At 36.5% G+C, this 14,622-nt stretch overlaps 1 protein-coding gene across 2 annotated transcripts in view; it reads left to right on the top strand.

Moving 5' to 3' along the window:
- Positions 1–14,622, top strand: part of LOC105145679 (uncharacterized) — an 83,273-nt gene that overhangs the window by 67,963 nt on the left and 688 nt on the right. Inside the window, exons 4-5 of one of the 2 annotated variants that reach the window (XR_015547648.1) lie at positions 5,172–5,321; positions 6,929–7,514. Coding sequence is in view for 1 of the 2 variants with exons in the window: in XM_087414199.1 (XP_087270325.1) it covers positions 5,172–5,321; positions 6,929–7,105 (327 nt within the window). In the remaining variant the exon portion in view is untranslated. Of the gene's footprint in view, positions 1–5,171; positions 5,322–6,928; positions 13,599–14,622 lie in introns of those variants that run through there. The other variant, XM_087414199.1, reaches the window with a different exon arrangement.

A 14,622-nucleotide genomic window follows, 5' to 3' on the forward strand; every position in this document is an offset into this window, starting at 1 on the left:
TGTACTGAAGAGGATTCGAATCGTTAACCGAAATGTATCAAAATTTATTATTATAGAATAAATAGTATAGAATAAATTAAGTACACACAATCCAGTGTTGTCTCTTAATATTATAATATTTACTAAACTATTGATTTATCTCATTGTTTTAATCAAATTAACGATATATTGGATAGAAACAATGGCGATCTACAAAAATGATTAAAAATATCTCAAATACACACAGTTAACAATATGAATAATTGTACAATTTTGACATTATGAATTTGACAGCATACACTGTGATAAATAATATAGATAATATAAATAATAAATAATATAGATAATAAAGGTAATAGTATTTATTAATGAAAACCATTTTTAGAACTGCACGATAAGCAAGTATGTGTACATTTAATATCTAACAAAATGATATAAAAGAAAAATAATATGGATTCACGGCAATAAAGATAATAAAAACTAAAAAAATCAGTACAATTTAATTGAAATAAAAATGGAAAAATATAACGCATAAAAAGGTACGATCCATATAACAGAATTGGGTAATATTCCAGTTCAATGTACGCATTCTGAGCCTTATCTAATGGCCACTTTTAGCAGTGCGATAAGTAACGCCTCGTTCATCTTGATAAGTACGTGAGCTAGATCGAGATAAAGCTGGGTCCCGTTGCGGTAAATAGCAGGACGCGCTCGATAATAATTTACTTAGTGAATTTTGTCGGTAAAACCCGGTGATATATTGGCGCGCCAAATTTTTCCAGCTAAAAAAATTTTTTAAATTTTAAAGAGTTTGCAAAACAGAGCACGTGCTAAATCGCGCGCATTAATTGTAAGTTAACAATCTGCGTTGTCAGTCGAATTCGACTTCAATAATGAATAATATTAACATTATCGGCACAATGGTCAACGCGTAAAGATGTGATTTTAAAATTGAATCGGATAAAAGAAGCGTTGAAGAAGAATAAAAGAACGTTAAAAGGACGGGATTCGTAAATGGCAATGCTCTGATAATGAAACACTAATGTGCGATGGCCCGTGTCAATAATTTCAATTTGCCGGGCGGCGAACGCCTAACTAAGGGTGTCTTGAGAAGGGTGTTATGTACCCTTACCATGGCGATGCATTCGCACCTATGCGAACTATGTAGACGAGCGTATCAATTTATCGACACGACGGTAGCACCTAAATGCATGCCTGCGTCTAACGACTAGACTGTGCTTGTAAACAAATGCATCTTTCTCAAAATTATTCTTCAAAAAATATTTTCTTAAACAGAAAAAAATATAATACCATCATAAAATATTATATATCCATAAACATCTATATCTTCTACAAAAAAGAAAGAGAAATATTAGTACAAGTTACGAAAATAATACAAAATATTTCTTTTAATTTTTTGTTGTTATTAACGTTTTTAATATTTTTCTTTGATTTCATTACACATTAATTAATTACATTAATTTTAGTTAGTTATAAGAATTTAAAAAAATAGCAGCTTATTACGGAGACTTCATCGTTATACATGCTGGCGAGATAATTGAATCGATGATTAAAAGACGTAATTCTCCAGCTTCATGGCGTCCTAATTTCCTATCATCGACTATCCTCTTTAATTTCACTTTCTTTCTTTCTCGTCGCCATGACTTGCAGCCTCGTCCTTCGGCCCAGGAGAGACTCATTAAGGAATTCCGCGTCGGGAAATCGCTATTATTCTCCGCGGTTCTTATGGCAATCAGTGCGTGGCAACATCGCCATAGGTATCGTGGGACTAAATCTATGAGCTGTTTATTACAAAATTCAAATTCCCATTGGATTACCGAGGATTTTTGATTGCGGTTAGTAAGATTGTATCTGCTTTCACAAGGATAAATTTTTACTGACTTTCACTTAGCACAAAAAACGATGACAACTAATTTATCGATTGTTTTCGAAGAATTTATCTACCTACGTGTGAGATCATTCCGTTGAATCATCCGACGGTTTGTGTTCAATATCTTGGATTCAGACGTGGCTATCTGTATTTAATTAACGTGATAGAAAAATCACGTTGATGATTTAACTCTACATACCTTCCATATTTCAATTTATTGTTTAACAAATATCCTATGAATTTATTTATAAAATTCGATTATTAATAATCGATTCTTTGTATATTCATTTTTTGCATTTTATGCGTATCGTATTAATCGTATTTACTTTGAAATTTTTAATCGAAATAAAATATATATGGCGAGACGTTTCTATTTCTATAATATTCCCGATGATTATTTGATACAACAGTCTTGTGTAAGAATATTATCTTTAAAGTACATATTTTCATTGATAGTGAATCTAGATAACATTTTCATATAATGCTGTATTCCCATGAATATCCATTAACGAAAGGAAGATGATCAAACAAGAACATAGACCACAAGTCCCCTAAGTGCAACTCCAAGAATTCTTACAAAGAGCATACATAGTGCTTATAACTCACAAGATTTTCTCTTTAAAGCGTGAATGAGAGAAGATACTGCTCCCGATTTTATTTTCCAAGCTCTTAGCGCAAAGAAAACTTATCTATTATTCGCATTCAAAGTCACAGCGAAAATTTAAATCGAGGAAACATTTGTCTTTCTGAAATGCATTTACATTTAGATTTTTTAGAAAATTTATTAAAATTCATTAACTGCAGATTTGTATAAATCCGTCGGTTGCAGTTTTTATGCAAAATCGTATTCATTCAATGAAAGGAAAAGAGAAAAAGCCGCACACGTGCGGATTGAACTAATGTACCGCATGTGGATCCGTCTCTCTTTAACCTTGACCCTCGTAATTATCGCAAACCCCCTATCAGAGGTGAATCATCCCCGTTGTCCGTGCTGCTTGCCATAAACGTGCTGTCCGTGCTTCATTCTCTGATTTGTGTTGTAAGTATATGTTTGATATTTTACTCTGTTTGCTTCATTTATGGTAGTAATCGGTACGGTACTTATCGCAATCTTCCACTATGTGTCACTATAAAATCAATTAAACGCATAATTATTCAACCAAATGTTACAAATTTCCACTTACAATTTAATTTGAGATATAATTTCACCTTCAGTTTATGATTACATTTCAAGTCCAACAGTAAGTGTTAGTTTATAATTGAAAGTTGTATTTACAATTTACATATGAATATTATTTGGTTAGATCTGGTCTTAACTGTAACTGTTCTTTCTTCTCACTTATTGATTTATTCATATGACAATCTAGGTTAATTTAGTATTGATACAATCTTTTATTTAATATTAAATAATTAACTTTAACGAGATATAAATATATATTTTCAAATGTCAACGTTCTCTGTGCTTATAAATACATAGCCAGATATAAAAATACGTGTAAACATATCGCAATGTATTCCGGAAGAAAGTACTGATTAGAGACAAAAGTAGAATGATAGTCGGAAAACCTTCTGTTTTTCTTGCTGAAAATCAAGAGAAATGCTTGATACGCACGTGGCATTAACCATCATGTCGGCATATGGAATTCCCACGTTAACCTTGACCCTCGTATATACTCGCGATGGTGCCCACCACGCCCCAACCGGTGAACCATCCCCGTTACTTCCCCGTAAACGCTTTTATCTCGGCTTGCGCGCTGCGCGAGCAGCGCGACTGCTATCGCTCATTCTCCTTTTTTTTCCTCTCCTCTACGATTATATGGAACTCGCGGGCATCGTGCTCTGCTGCTGGCTCGTATCGATCTCTTCGCCCGCTCAACATCCGCCGCCGGTGCTCTCTTTCTTCATCCACCGAGATCACTCGTGCATCGAATATTCAATACGACATCGGATAATATGAGGTAATAAATTGAAGACTTGACGCGACAGTCTGCTAGTGCCATATCTTGACGTTATCTTTTCATCGAGAGCCTTAAGATATTTCCCTTAAATTTTTTTTTTTTTTCAATCATTTGTAATATTTTTAGTCTCCATAAAATTGAAAAAGAAAATACAAGGTACAATACATATATTGCAATATTTATATATATATTTTTTTTATTTTAATACGTATCTACAGAAAAAACAGTTTTATATAAAAAAATTTAGTTGGATAGAGATATGAAAATAATTTTGAACATCAAATTAATTATGTAGGACACTCAAGCTGATTGCTAGTATATCAAAATTTTTTGCTGCATTGCTCATTATGCTTGAATTTCCTACATAATTATTTTGATGACCCAACAAAATATAAATTACATTTAAATCTACAATCAGTTAAATTTTTAGATATTTCAGTAAAATTATTATCTTTCAGTATTAATAGTTTTTTGAAGTTTTAACTATTTGAAGTCGACATAAAGCAGCCTTCGACTTTGAACACATTCAATAAGCGTTTCGCTTACTAGAACAGAAACAGCTGCCACAAATGAAGGCCACTAACGCGAAGTATAATTAGTTTCACTCCTTACAGGCAAAGCAGATCCATAGGCTATAACTGTTTAAACCAAAGAATTCACTTGAAAAATGTCTTTGTGCGTACTCAGAGCCTCAGGCGACTTGTAGCCTTCATCGATGGTCAGTCCTTCCTGGACAAGAAATTGAAAGCTGAGTCAACAAATTGCGACATACCTGACCTAACAAAACACGAAACTTTGTTCCAGAACATTCTTGTCTCGAAATAATTATTAGGAAAGCGTGATTAACGCTTTGTTATCGCGCTGACGATACACCCTTATTTGTTCAAGACTAAATTTGTACGAAATTTAAGTACAATATAATTGAAAAAGTGGATGAAGAAGGCGTGTTACATTAGATCTATTTTTTATTCCTGTTTAGAATTTTCTTTCTCTCTTTCCCCAAACATATGTATATCTACTCGTATTTCACTTGAAGTTCTAAAATATACATTAGTTCTATTACAAAAGACGAACCTTTTGTGCAATGTTCAGTAAAGTTAGTCGATATATTCTCAGTTTCGAAAGAATAATTAATAATTTCGACCTTAGTGAAGTCGACTCGTAATAATTTTTTCGAAACAAAGAATTTATTTGAAGAAAGAGCCTTTACAATTATACCGTTCTAATAAAAAGTTATTAGAAAGTGTGGCAAATACAATGCTTTTTCTTTCTGTAAAAAAGTGAATGATTCTTCCGCTGTTTTAAGACAGTAAAGCAATGGTCGGTGGAACTTTCTGATGCAGGATCGAGCCCGAAGAAAATCCCGGACTTCCCTTAAAATCTTCAAGGAAACTCACCGCATCGTACCGGAGCCGAGAACGAAACGGCGCGGCGGGAGGGAGAGGAAGCCAGAAAGGGAAGAGAAAAGCATTGCTACAGGCGTCAGGATGAAGGTACACGTATTCTTTTTAAGGCGGAACACTTTACTGCCGCTCGTTCCACCGGCGGTAATGGAGGGAGCTCGACCAGCCCCGAAGAATTAATTCGGGGCTAAAGCCGAGGCGAGCACACCCACCCCCGTCGATATCGAGTCGCTCGCCCGGAAGTGTTAGTGTCTACTTACCACTCCTTCAGTTAGCTTTTTACTTTAGTTGACCGCATTAGCGTCTCTCGTTTCGCAGGGGCGCCACTACCGGGACGATTTCTAATTTAGCCACCAATTTAACCGTAGCCGATCTCCTGAGAGAGAATTAGATATTTCCATCTCGATGTGAAAATCATTGCTTCGATGAAATTCTGTTTCGCGCACGAAGTTTTAATCTTTTTTATTCGTTTTCTTCACGAAAAAAAAAAACGATTTAGTTAAAATATCTAAAAGTTTAGATACACAAACTCAAATTAATTATTAAAATGTCAAAATTTTTTGCAGCATTGTTTATCATGCTTGAACATCCTACATAATTATTTTGAACAACATAAATAAATTAAGTCTCTGAAGAAAATAAATCAAAAGAAATAAAAATTGCTTTTAAAAGCTAAAAGACTAAAAGATCGTGTATATAAATTTAACATCATATGATGATAAAAATATATAAATATATTTTCACATAACAGTTAACAGTAAATTGATAAAAATAATAATCATTCACGCATTAATGAACATTTAAAAAAAATGAACGTTTCACAATATTAATGAACGAATTATTTTGATGGTCCAATAAAATTATTTTCAAATCTCTATCTGACTAAATTTTTAGATACTTTAAAATTATCTTTTTCATTTTTTTCCTTCATGTTACAAGTGGCGATAATTACAGTAGATTATTTCACCTTATGAGAACGCACCACCTGTCAGTAATTATGTATACAAAAAATTTCTTTGTATTAACGCTAATGACACGAGAGAAGAAAAGATTTATTTTCTCTACGTTTAACCTTCCAGAGCTGATAGTGGAGTCTATTGAATCCACTTAATTACAAATCTCTTTGTTAAAACGTCAAGTAACTTTCAATTTTCTTTATATTACATCTGCAAATTTGGATTATTCTTATTAAAATGTGTTTACTATCCATTCTTTATTATACGAGATATTATATGAAATATCATTTTAGATCCTTGTAATTAATTAGTGCCTTTTAATTAATACAAATTAAATGGGTGCTCCCAACGCAGCGTCAGAAACTGTGTATTACAGATTTTGGCGCAGTTCGAAGAGTTAATTAAATGCAATATTGATACACGTAGAAAAGGCGATGCCTACACACTTCAATACGTGCAAGGACGCAGATTAATGATTTAAGCATGTCGATCAATGGAACATCCACATAAATCCCATTCGCCAAGACTGCTTAAAGCGCTAATTCATGGCTCTTGCGTTAATTTAACAGACGATAGATTTTAACATTGCCATCGCTTGTTGTATACTCATTATATACATTTACTTACCGTAAATCCTGAGGGATGCTTGCCGAAGCATTGGTGTAGATATACCTCACATCACTATCTTCCCCTGTTTAAACTTGAAAATCCCAGCACACCACCTTTCTTCGTATTTACTAGGGTACTGAAAGATTCTTGGCGCAGTTGTGCTCGCTCCCTTGTACCGTTCGCTTCGCCAAAGCAGCAGCCTCTATTCATCCCCCGGTGCGCATCGTCGTTGGCGTGAGCGAGACGACCGCAAACTCGCAAATCGACGATGGCCAGAAAGAGTACGGTGAAGCCCCTGGAGCAGCGTGAACGGGGTGAGGAAGCGTAAGGGGAAGGAGAAAGAGAGAAAGAGAGAGAGAGAGAGAGAGAGAGCAGTCGGCGTTCTCGTGTCATAGACAAAGACGCGACGAGATCGAACCTCCCGCCATGTACGTTGCGGAAACGACCGAGCGTCGACGAAACGGTCGCCGAGACGGTCGCTCAGTTGCGCGCGAGACGTGCATCGTGTCGTGTCGCGCGTTGCCGCGTTACGCGTTGCGAGGATCTCGGAGTAATCGGAATAGTCGGAGTCTCGGAGATGCGACGCAGCCGGCCGTCGCCGATCGTGCGCGTGCGTTACATCAGCATTCACTCGCTCGCTCGCTCACTAGCACATTCGTTTCGTCCATCTGTCCCTGGACTTCTCGATAATATCGGAGCCTGTGTGATGCATCTTCTCGTAAGTTTTCGCAACGTCTATCGCGAGAGGAGAGTAGCCGTTGATCGTATCAATGTGGCTCGTTGAGATCTCACGAAACGTAACAGATCAAAGATTGCAGCGTCCAATGAGTAATTTTTGCCTGACTGATTATAGAATACGTCGTTGATCTGAGAGGAGTCTTTCAGTCACCGAAAAGAGTGTGCTGTGTGTGGACTCGTACCTCCGAATTGGGAGAGTCCTATCAGTTAAGGCTGACTTGAAAAATTCAGAGATTATCTCCGGAGATCTTATCGTTTATCCGTTTATCGTAGTGTCTCCTATCTTACGGCTGAATAGCGATTGTATATGAAGAGAGTATAGACTGATATCGAAAAGTGTGAGCTGCAACTACAATTTGCGGGTAACCTTGAGCTTTCCGGTTGGCGAGAGAACGTATAGAATTGTGCACTTCGTTGCGCGACGCGTGCGGCATGTGATATGAAACTTAGCGATACGAGAATCCCCGGCGCGAGTATCAATGTTCAGTGGACCTTGCGGCGAGCTTATGTTTCTCCGATTTATTCGTACTTTTTTTAACCGACTTCATTCTTTTCTCGAATTCAGGTTTAAGAGGATCTAGTTGTCGTGGCAACAATTCTCATAAATGCGACGTGAAGTCGAATCAGAACACGTATTATGGAATGTTCGGAATGAATTCTGATCGGAATTATTATTACGTTTTTCCCAGAAAACACAATAGAAATCTAGGGAATAATTGAATAATTCCTGTTGAAATTCCATTCCGAATAATTCCAAAATACAGACCAGAAATTCGTCAAATGAATTTCTCCGATCGTTTATCCTTGAGTCTGTTTTTTTAGGCTTTCACCCTGCAGAGAACCTTTCATATGTTTCGCATTGGACGCGGTTCGTCTTTTCTTTTGTTCTCCCCACGTTAAAGGAAAAGAAAAGGAAAAAAAAATGAACGATGTAAAAAAAAAAATTTGAGCCGAAAAGAACTTCTTCGCGAAAAAACGTATGAAAGATTCTCTATATAGGATCACGAATCCCCGCAGATTTTTCAAAATTCATTTCCGTTTCGATGAACATCGGGAAAGCGGAAAGCGGCCGATAAACGGTCGCGCGAGAACATTTCGATATTTCAGTATTCCGGTAGAAATTGGATTGCGAACGAACGCATTCTTCGGCATAAAAGGATTCAGACTCTCGACCTGATAACTTTATCAGTGGCGCACGCGTACGCGGCACAGTGAGAGACCGTGAAAAGGCCGTGGACGAGAGAGAGCGGGGAGCGTCGGTGTAAAGCTATTCGCAAGGCGTCTCGTTATTTGCGGGCGTCCGAATGACGACAGGCAACGTGCGTGGCGGCGGGTCATCGCACGAGAGTCGCCGAGATCGGAGTTGCCGCGCGTTGCCGCAATTCGACGAGCTCCAAGCTCAAGGCTGTGGCACATGAAAAAAAAACTTAAACAGTAAGATACATGCCCCGCTCTCTGCAATAAGCCATAAAAATTCACCGCAATCGTAACGCGAGAAACCCTTTAAATTCTTTGGAGTGCGACTCCAAAGGAGTGAGAATTCTGCCACTCTCGGAAAAGACAGGGAGATTCACTCCAAATAATTCAGAGAGAAGATAATCGGACTACAATCAGTTGATCAGTTTTGGTTTTACTACGACTATTGCAAAGTAGACAATAAGCGGTAAGCAAATCAACAATTTCGATCTGATCTAGAGCTTGTTTATCTTACGGTCTCTTACTGTCAGCCAATTTCGCTTATTGCTTATGATTTTGCTCTGCTTATGTTTTTTTGTGTGCCATAGCCTTTACTCTCGTCTCTCGGAATCGTCCAGAATCACCGCACGGCTACAATTTCCGCAAGCCCTCTACTGCTATGTACCTCCCTTCGTTCTCTTTGTCTTTCTGTGTCTCTCTCTCTCTCTCTCTCTCTCTCTCTCTCTCTCTCTCTCTCTCTCTCTCTCTCTCTATCAGTCAGCCACCGCTCTCTGGACCACTGTGCGTGCAGTTTCCACGTTTTGTATCGCGCAGCCCCGGCACAGAAAATGTGGGATACCCGCCGCCGTACGTGTGCGCGTGTATTTTCGGCGGTGAACAGATCGATCGGCTCCGCCGGCCCTTGTTTCTCGCTGTCGTCGGTCGCCCATGTGACTCTACCCGCGACGCCGATCGTATCCGACGTACGTCAGCGTCGTTGCGCGTGTAACTGACCATTTCTCGGCCGGGACAATAGCCGTCGGATTTACTCCATTCGAATCCATTTCAGTCGTGAAACAACAAACACTTTATACGCCTCGCTTCTTGCAGAAATCCAATTTAAGGATTTCAGGGGTGTATATAGTTTCAGGTATATATGTATAGTTTCTGTAAAAAATGACTGGGATTGGAAATATGTATAACTCGTAAAAATGTATAAAAATGAATATACATACGAAAGAAATTAAATAAAAGAGAAAAGTCAATATTTGTATTTAACGATACAATTTTAGAGTTTAAATGGAAATTTTCTCATTTTATCTTAATTATTTTTAAAACATGTGTATTCACTTTTTATTGAAATAATTTTTATTTAAATTCTAAATCACTACCAAATATTTTATGTTACTTACAAATACAATTTAGAAAAATATAAATATATTTCTAAGAAAGCATTAAACAACAATGTTCTTAAAATAAATAATTAATCACTACCTCCAACATTAAAATTCTATAAGAGTTCTTTATCCCTTCGATACTTGAACTTATCTTTATATTAGTTCAAATGGAGAGCGCAATAAATCATGGAAGGAAAGATGAGAATAATTACGTTAACGAGAAAGCATTATCTGTTGAAACATACTTATTTCCGGAACTCATTTTGTTCTTTAATCTGATTTACGCGTGAAATTTATTCGAATTTCCAGCTTTTTTAATTTGATTAGAATTAGGATTTAATTATGACAGGGAAACCGTAATAAAAACGTCCGCAATGTGTCTGGAATCAAATTTAAAAATGCCAAAGGAACACAAACGTATAGTATATCTCACGACTCATCGAATCACATATTGTTCTTCTCAGAAGCACAGAATCATACGCTCGTATTTCCCGAGTTTATCTTCGTCATATTGCCCTGTGAATGTGTTTATTGCGTTGATATGTATCTCAAAGACCATAAATATAATAGCAACTCGACACTTCGCGTTCTCCTTTTTGATCGCTCCTTCCGTTAAGTATGTCTCGATCTTTCAACGTTCAATGAATCTAGAAATAATCCGAAAATTCTAATCTACGCAGAAAGAACGATTTTACTAAAATATCTAAAAATTTAATTAGACACAGATCTAAACTTTGATGAATCATCAAAATAATTAGGACATTCAAGCATAATCTGCAAAAAATTTTATATTTTGATAACGGCAACGAGTTTGAATATCCTACATATAATTAATTTGGTGTTCAACACAATTATTTTCAGATCTAATTGTTTTAAATATTTCAGTAAAATCATTTTTTCCGCTTATCTTTTAACTTTGATTAAAATAGAATACCCTTTCGGTCAATCTCCATCTTTTTACGACAAAAACGAGACATAATATAATTGCAAAAATCGTGAAAAAAAAATCATTGATATAATTATTTTCGTCGTCGCGATCAACAAACTAAATTAAATGAGAGAATCGTTCTCTTTATATCTTGTGATATCTCTTATTCGCTTTCTTAGAAACTATCATCGTGAATTTATCATATCGGAATTTTTGTAAGAAATCGAAGATTGAATCGCTGGGGAATTTTGATGTGCCATAAGGCCGATGTATTAGTTATTGCGCAACTTTTCTTCGGCTTTAGCGTGAGGAGAATACTTTTCCAAGTTTGGCAGCATCTTTCTAAGCTGCCGTGTATACGAGAGAATTACACGGGAGGTCTGTTTTTTTATTGATAGTGCGACGATCAACTATGGACGTGCTCGAGCGATGTAATGGGAAGGATGGGAGGACGTTTGAGGGGGAGGCCCGTCGAGAATTTCCAAATGCAGCGGCATACCGACGGGAAATCCGCCGTATTTATAACAGCCGCACGTGCTCCTCTCTCTCGTTCTCTCCTTCGACTAACAGCGATGAATAACTGATGCCATATCCAATCAGTAAATGGAATCCGCGACCGTGGCCGGAGAACTATGTTCCGCTAACAAGAATTTAAGAAGCGAATTTCAGGGCAAATCTCGCACCGAACGTTCCATCCGTCTGTATACGAATAATCGCGAGATCATGTACGTGATATCAGGGACTTGATGCCCAGCGATGATGATTGATCGTCCTTTCTATTGAAAATTCGTAACGGTTAATCGATTTATTTTCCAGAGCGCGACATTACCTTTGCATTACCTTTAATCGAAACAATCATAAAAGTAACATTGCCTGCCGCAGCTGAGTTAATTAAGATTTCGTTTTATTTTCATTTATTTTATTAGAAATATTTTCGCTCGTCAACGTGCGAGAATACAATTACGAGAAACTTGTGTATATAGTTAACTGGACAGTTTGACTCGTTAGTCGACGAATTAGGTCTTTAATATTTAATGTAAACTCCGGCGCGTTCATTTAATATGAATAACATCCATACGGGTGTACTAACACAAGGATAGATATCTCTGTACATTTGAAATTAATGCAAGTAAAAAATCTCAAATAGAGATCTTGCAGTATTTTAATAATTTAAGTCGATATTCGGATAGAGAAATTTCTATCAATATCAAATTTTTTCCTAAAATTGAGGATTAGTTTACTGGACGCATTTTACAGCGTTAAATTAGTTATTATGATTTGCGAATTGCTATTTCAATGAAATGACGCCTCATTTAATTCTAATTTTCGAAGTTCCATTAAATTTATATTGATCATTAAAAAATATTAGTAAATAAATTAAATACCAATAAACAAAAAGAGCTACGAGCCAAAACAATATCATTTAATATTCAGAATATGAGAACAATCATATATTAGTAAACGTTAATAAATAATATCGTAATTATTAATATCGTAAAAATTATTAAATTATATCCACAAAATTTTCTCATAATTTATCAATCGTTCGCGACGAGAAAAGCTCTCGGTCCAAGGTTGGGAAGTTTCGTGTTGTATAATAGTCGTACGGTTCAGCACGATCTCGAAGTAGCAGGGCCATAGGATTGAGCACCTGCTCTCTCTCTGCTCTCTCGGTGCTATTTCCGTACATGCGTCGATTGAGCGGGCTGGCAAGACGAATCGACGCCAAGAATTCTACGAATGATCGAACGCAAATCACATCCTTGCGAGGAAGCTTTGAACTTGCGTGTTTTATAGTTTCGCGACCGACAGTTACCGGTTCTACGTAAAATTCCGACATGAATAACTGAGGAATGAGCTACGAAATTTTAGCATTTTCGAAAGGACGATATCGACAGCATTTAACGAAAGTAAGAAGCATTAGTTATTTATAAATTATAAAAATAACATAAATATCATTTTACAGAAATATCAAGAGTCATTATTTGAAATCTTTCAGAATGTTACTGTCGAAAATTGACGATATTATTACTCAGTAGAAATATCTGAAATACGGAAGCTTTCAGAAATTGAGAACACTTTCGTTTTTTTCCCCTTATTTTCTTCTTTCTTTTTCTCTTATTTTTCTCAATCGCGTAGATTATCTTATTGGCGCCAATTGATGGATTGTCATGACAGAATTATATCCTTTCACTAGTAGAGATGTAAAGACCCTTTAATCAAAGTCTGGCCATGAGATAACCTATGATTGGTTCAACATTTTTCGTCAAATCGCATTAGTCAAAAGGAGATAGCACATATCTTTTTCTTTCTCACATTGCTGCGCAGCGAGATAAAATATCTTTTCTCCCTCGCACGATTTTGATGAAAAATATCGGTCCTCGTTATGGCCGGACTATGATTAGTTTCTAGTCTAACAGATTCAAATGTTAAAAGTATCAAATTTAGGCAATCTGGTCTAACCGACCGAATTCTGAGATTAATGATCCTTTTTCATAATACGCTCAATTTTAGTTTTATTTCATGTCGAATTATTTTATTCAATTGTATTTTTAAGCGAAAATTTGTACTTTTAAAAGCAATAGGTTTTCTATTCATATAGTTATCGTTTATTTAGCGACAGCATAATATTATTCTTAAATCACTTGATCTAGGAATATTATAAAATGGCACAAAATATTATGAAGAGATAGAAAATGGATTTTTAAATCACAGATTTATTTGCGATTTGAACGTGTTTTATTTAAGCAGATTAACTCGGGTAAAAACGGGGTTTGTGAGTCGCTTGATGCGTGATGTTTATCTCTTTTAATCACTTTAATATTTCATAGCCCAATATCCCAAACATAATTAACTGAAATTATTATATCATAAATATAATAGCTCCTAAAGTAGCGTTTGCTCCCTAAAAAAAAATGTCCTTTATTTAAACCAAGCATTATTCATGAACACTTTCGCTCTCTACTGCATGCTTAGGCAGGATTGATTCGTCGCAGAGGACGAAGGTTAAGGAAACATCGGCGAAATCGGGGGAGAGAACAGGGACGCGTACTGTATCCAACCGGTCGCTGTCTGTTATCGATGTCTGTTATCGACACGAGAAAGCGGTTGACAGAGTTTACTGAGTAACCGACAGCATACCAAGCCCGCAGGATGCCTCACACGGTCCGTTGTGTCCTCGAATGTGACTCACTCCAATTCGTGAAGGAGAAGCGGAAATCTTCTATTTGTTCGAGAAAGACGGTTATCCTTTGTTGGCGCGCTTATCTATGCCCGATTGAGGGAAGTCGACGCGCGTGATACAGGCATAATGCCACGTGTCTCGGCAATCGGGTCAAATATACTTTTCAGGCAGATAGATTACGAAAGAGACTCTTCATGAACAGTAAAATTGAGATATTCTTGAGGGCACAAACACTTGACGCGAACATTTTGAATCCGATTATAACGTTAGCAACAGATTTCAGCTTATGCATTTCCGGATGAAAGATATTTTATTACGCGTGTATCATAAAAATATTATATAAGTGACGTAGAAATTATTTTCGAAGTAACTGTTCCTATCGAATACAATAATATTTTTTTCC

Source organism: Acromyrmex echinatior, chromosome 15 (genome assembly GCF_024713525.1).
Source record: "Acromyrmex echinatior isolate Ae372 chromosome 15, ASM2471352v2, whole genome shotgun sequence".
NCBI lineage: Eukaryota > Metazoa > Arthropoda > Insecta > Hymenoptera > Formicidae > Acromyrmex > Acromyrmex echinatior.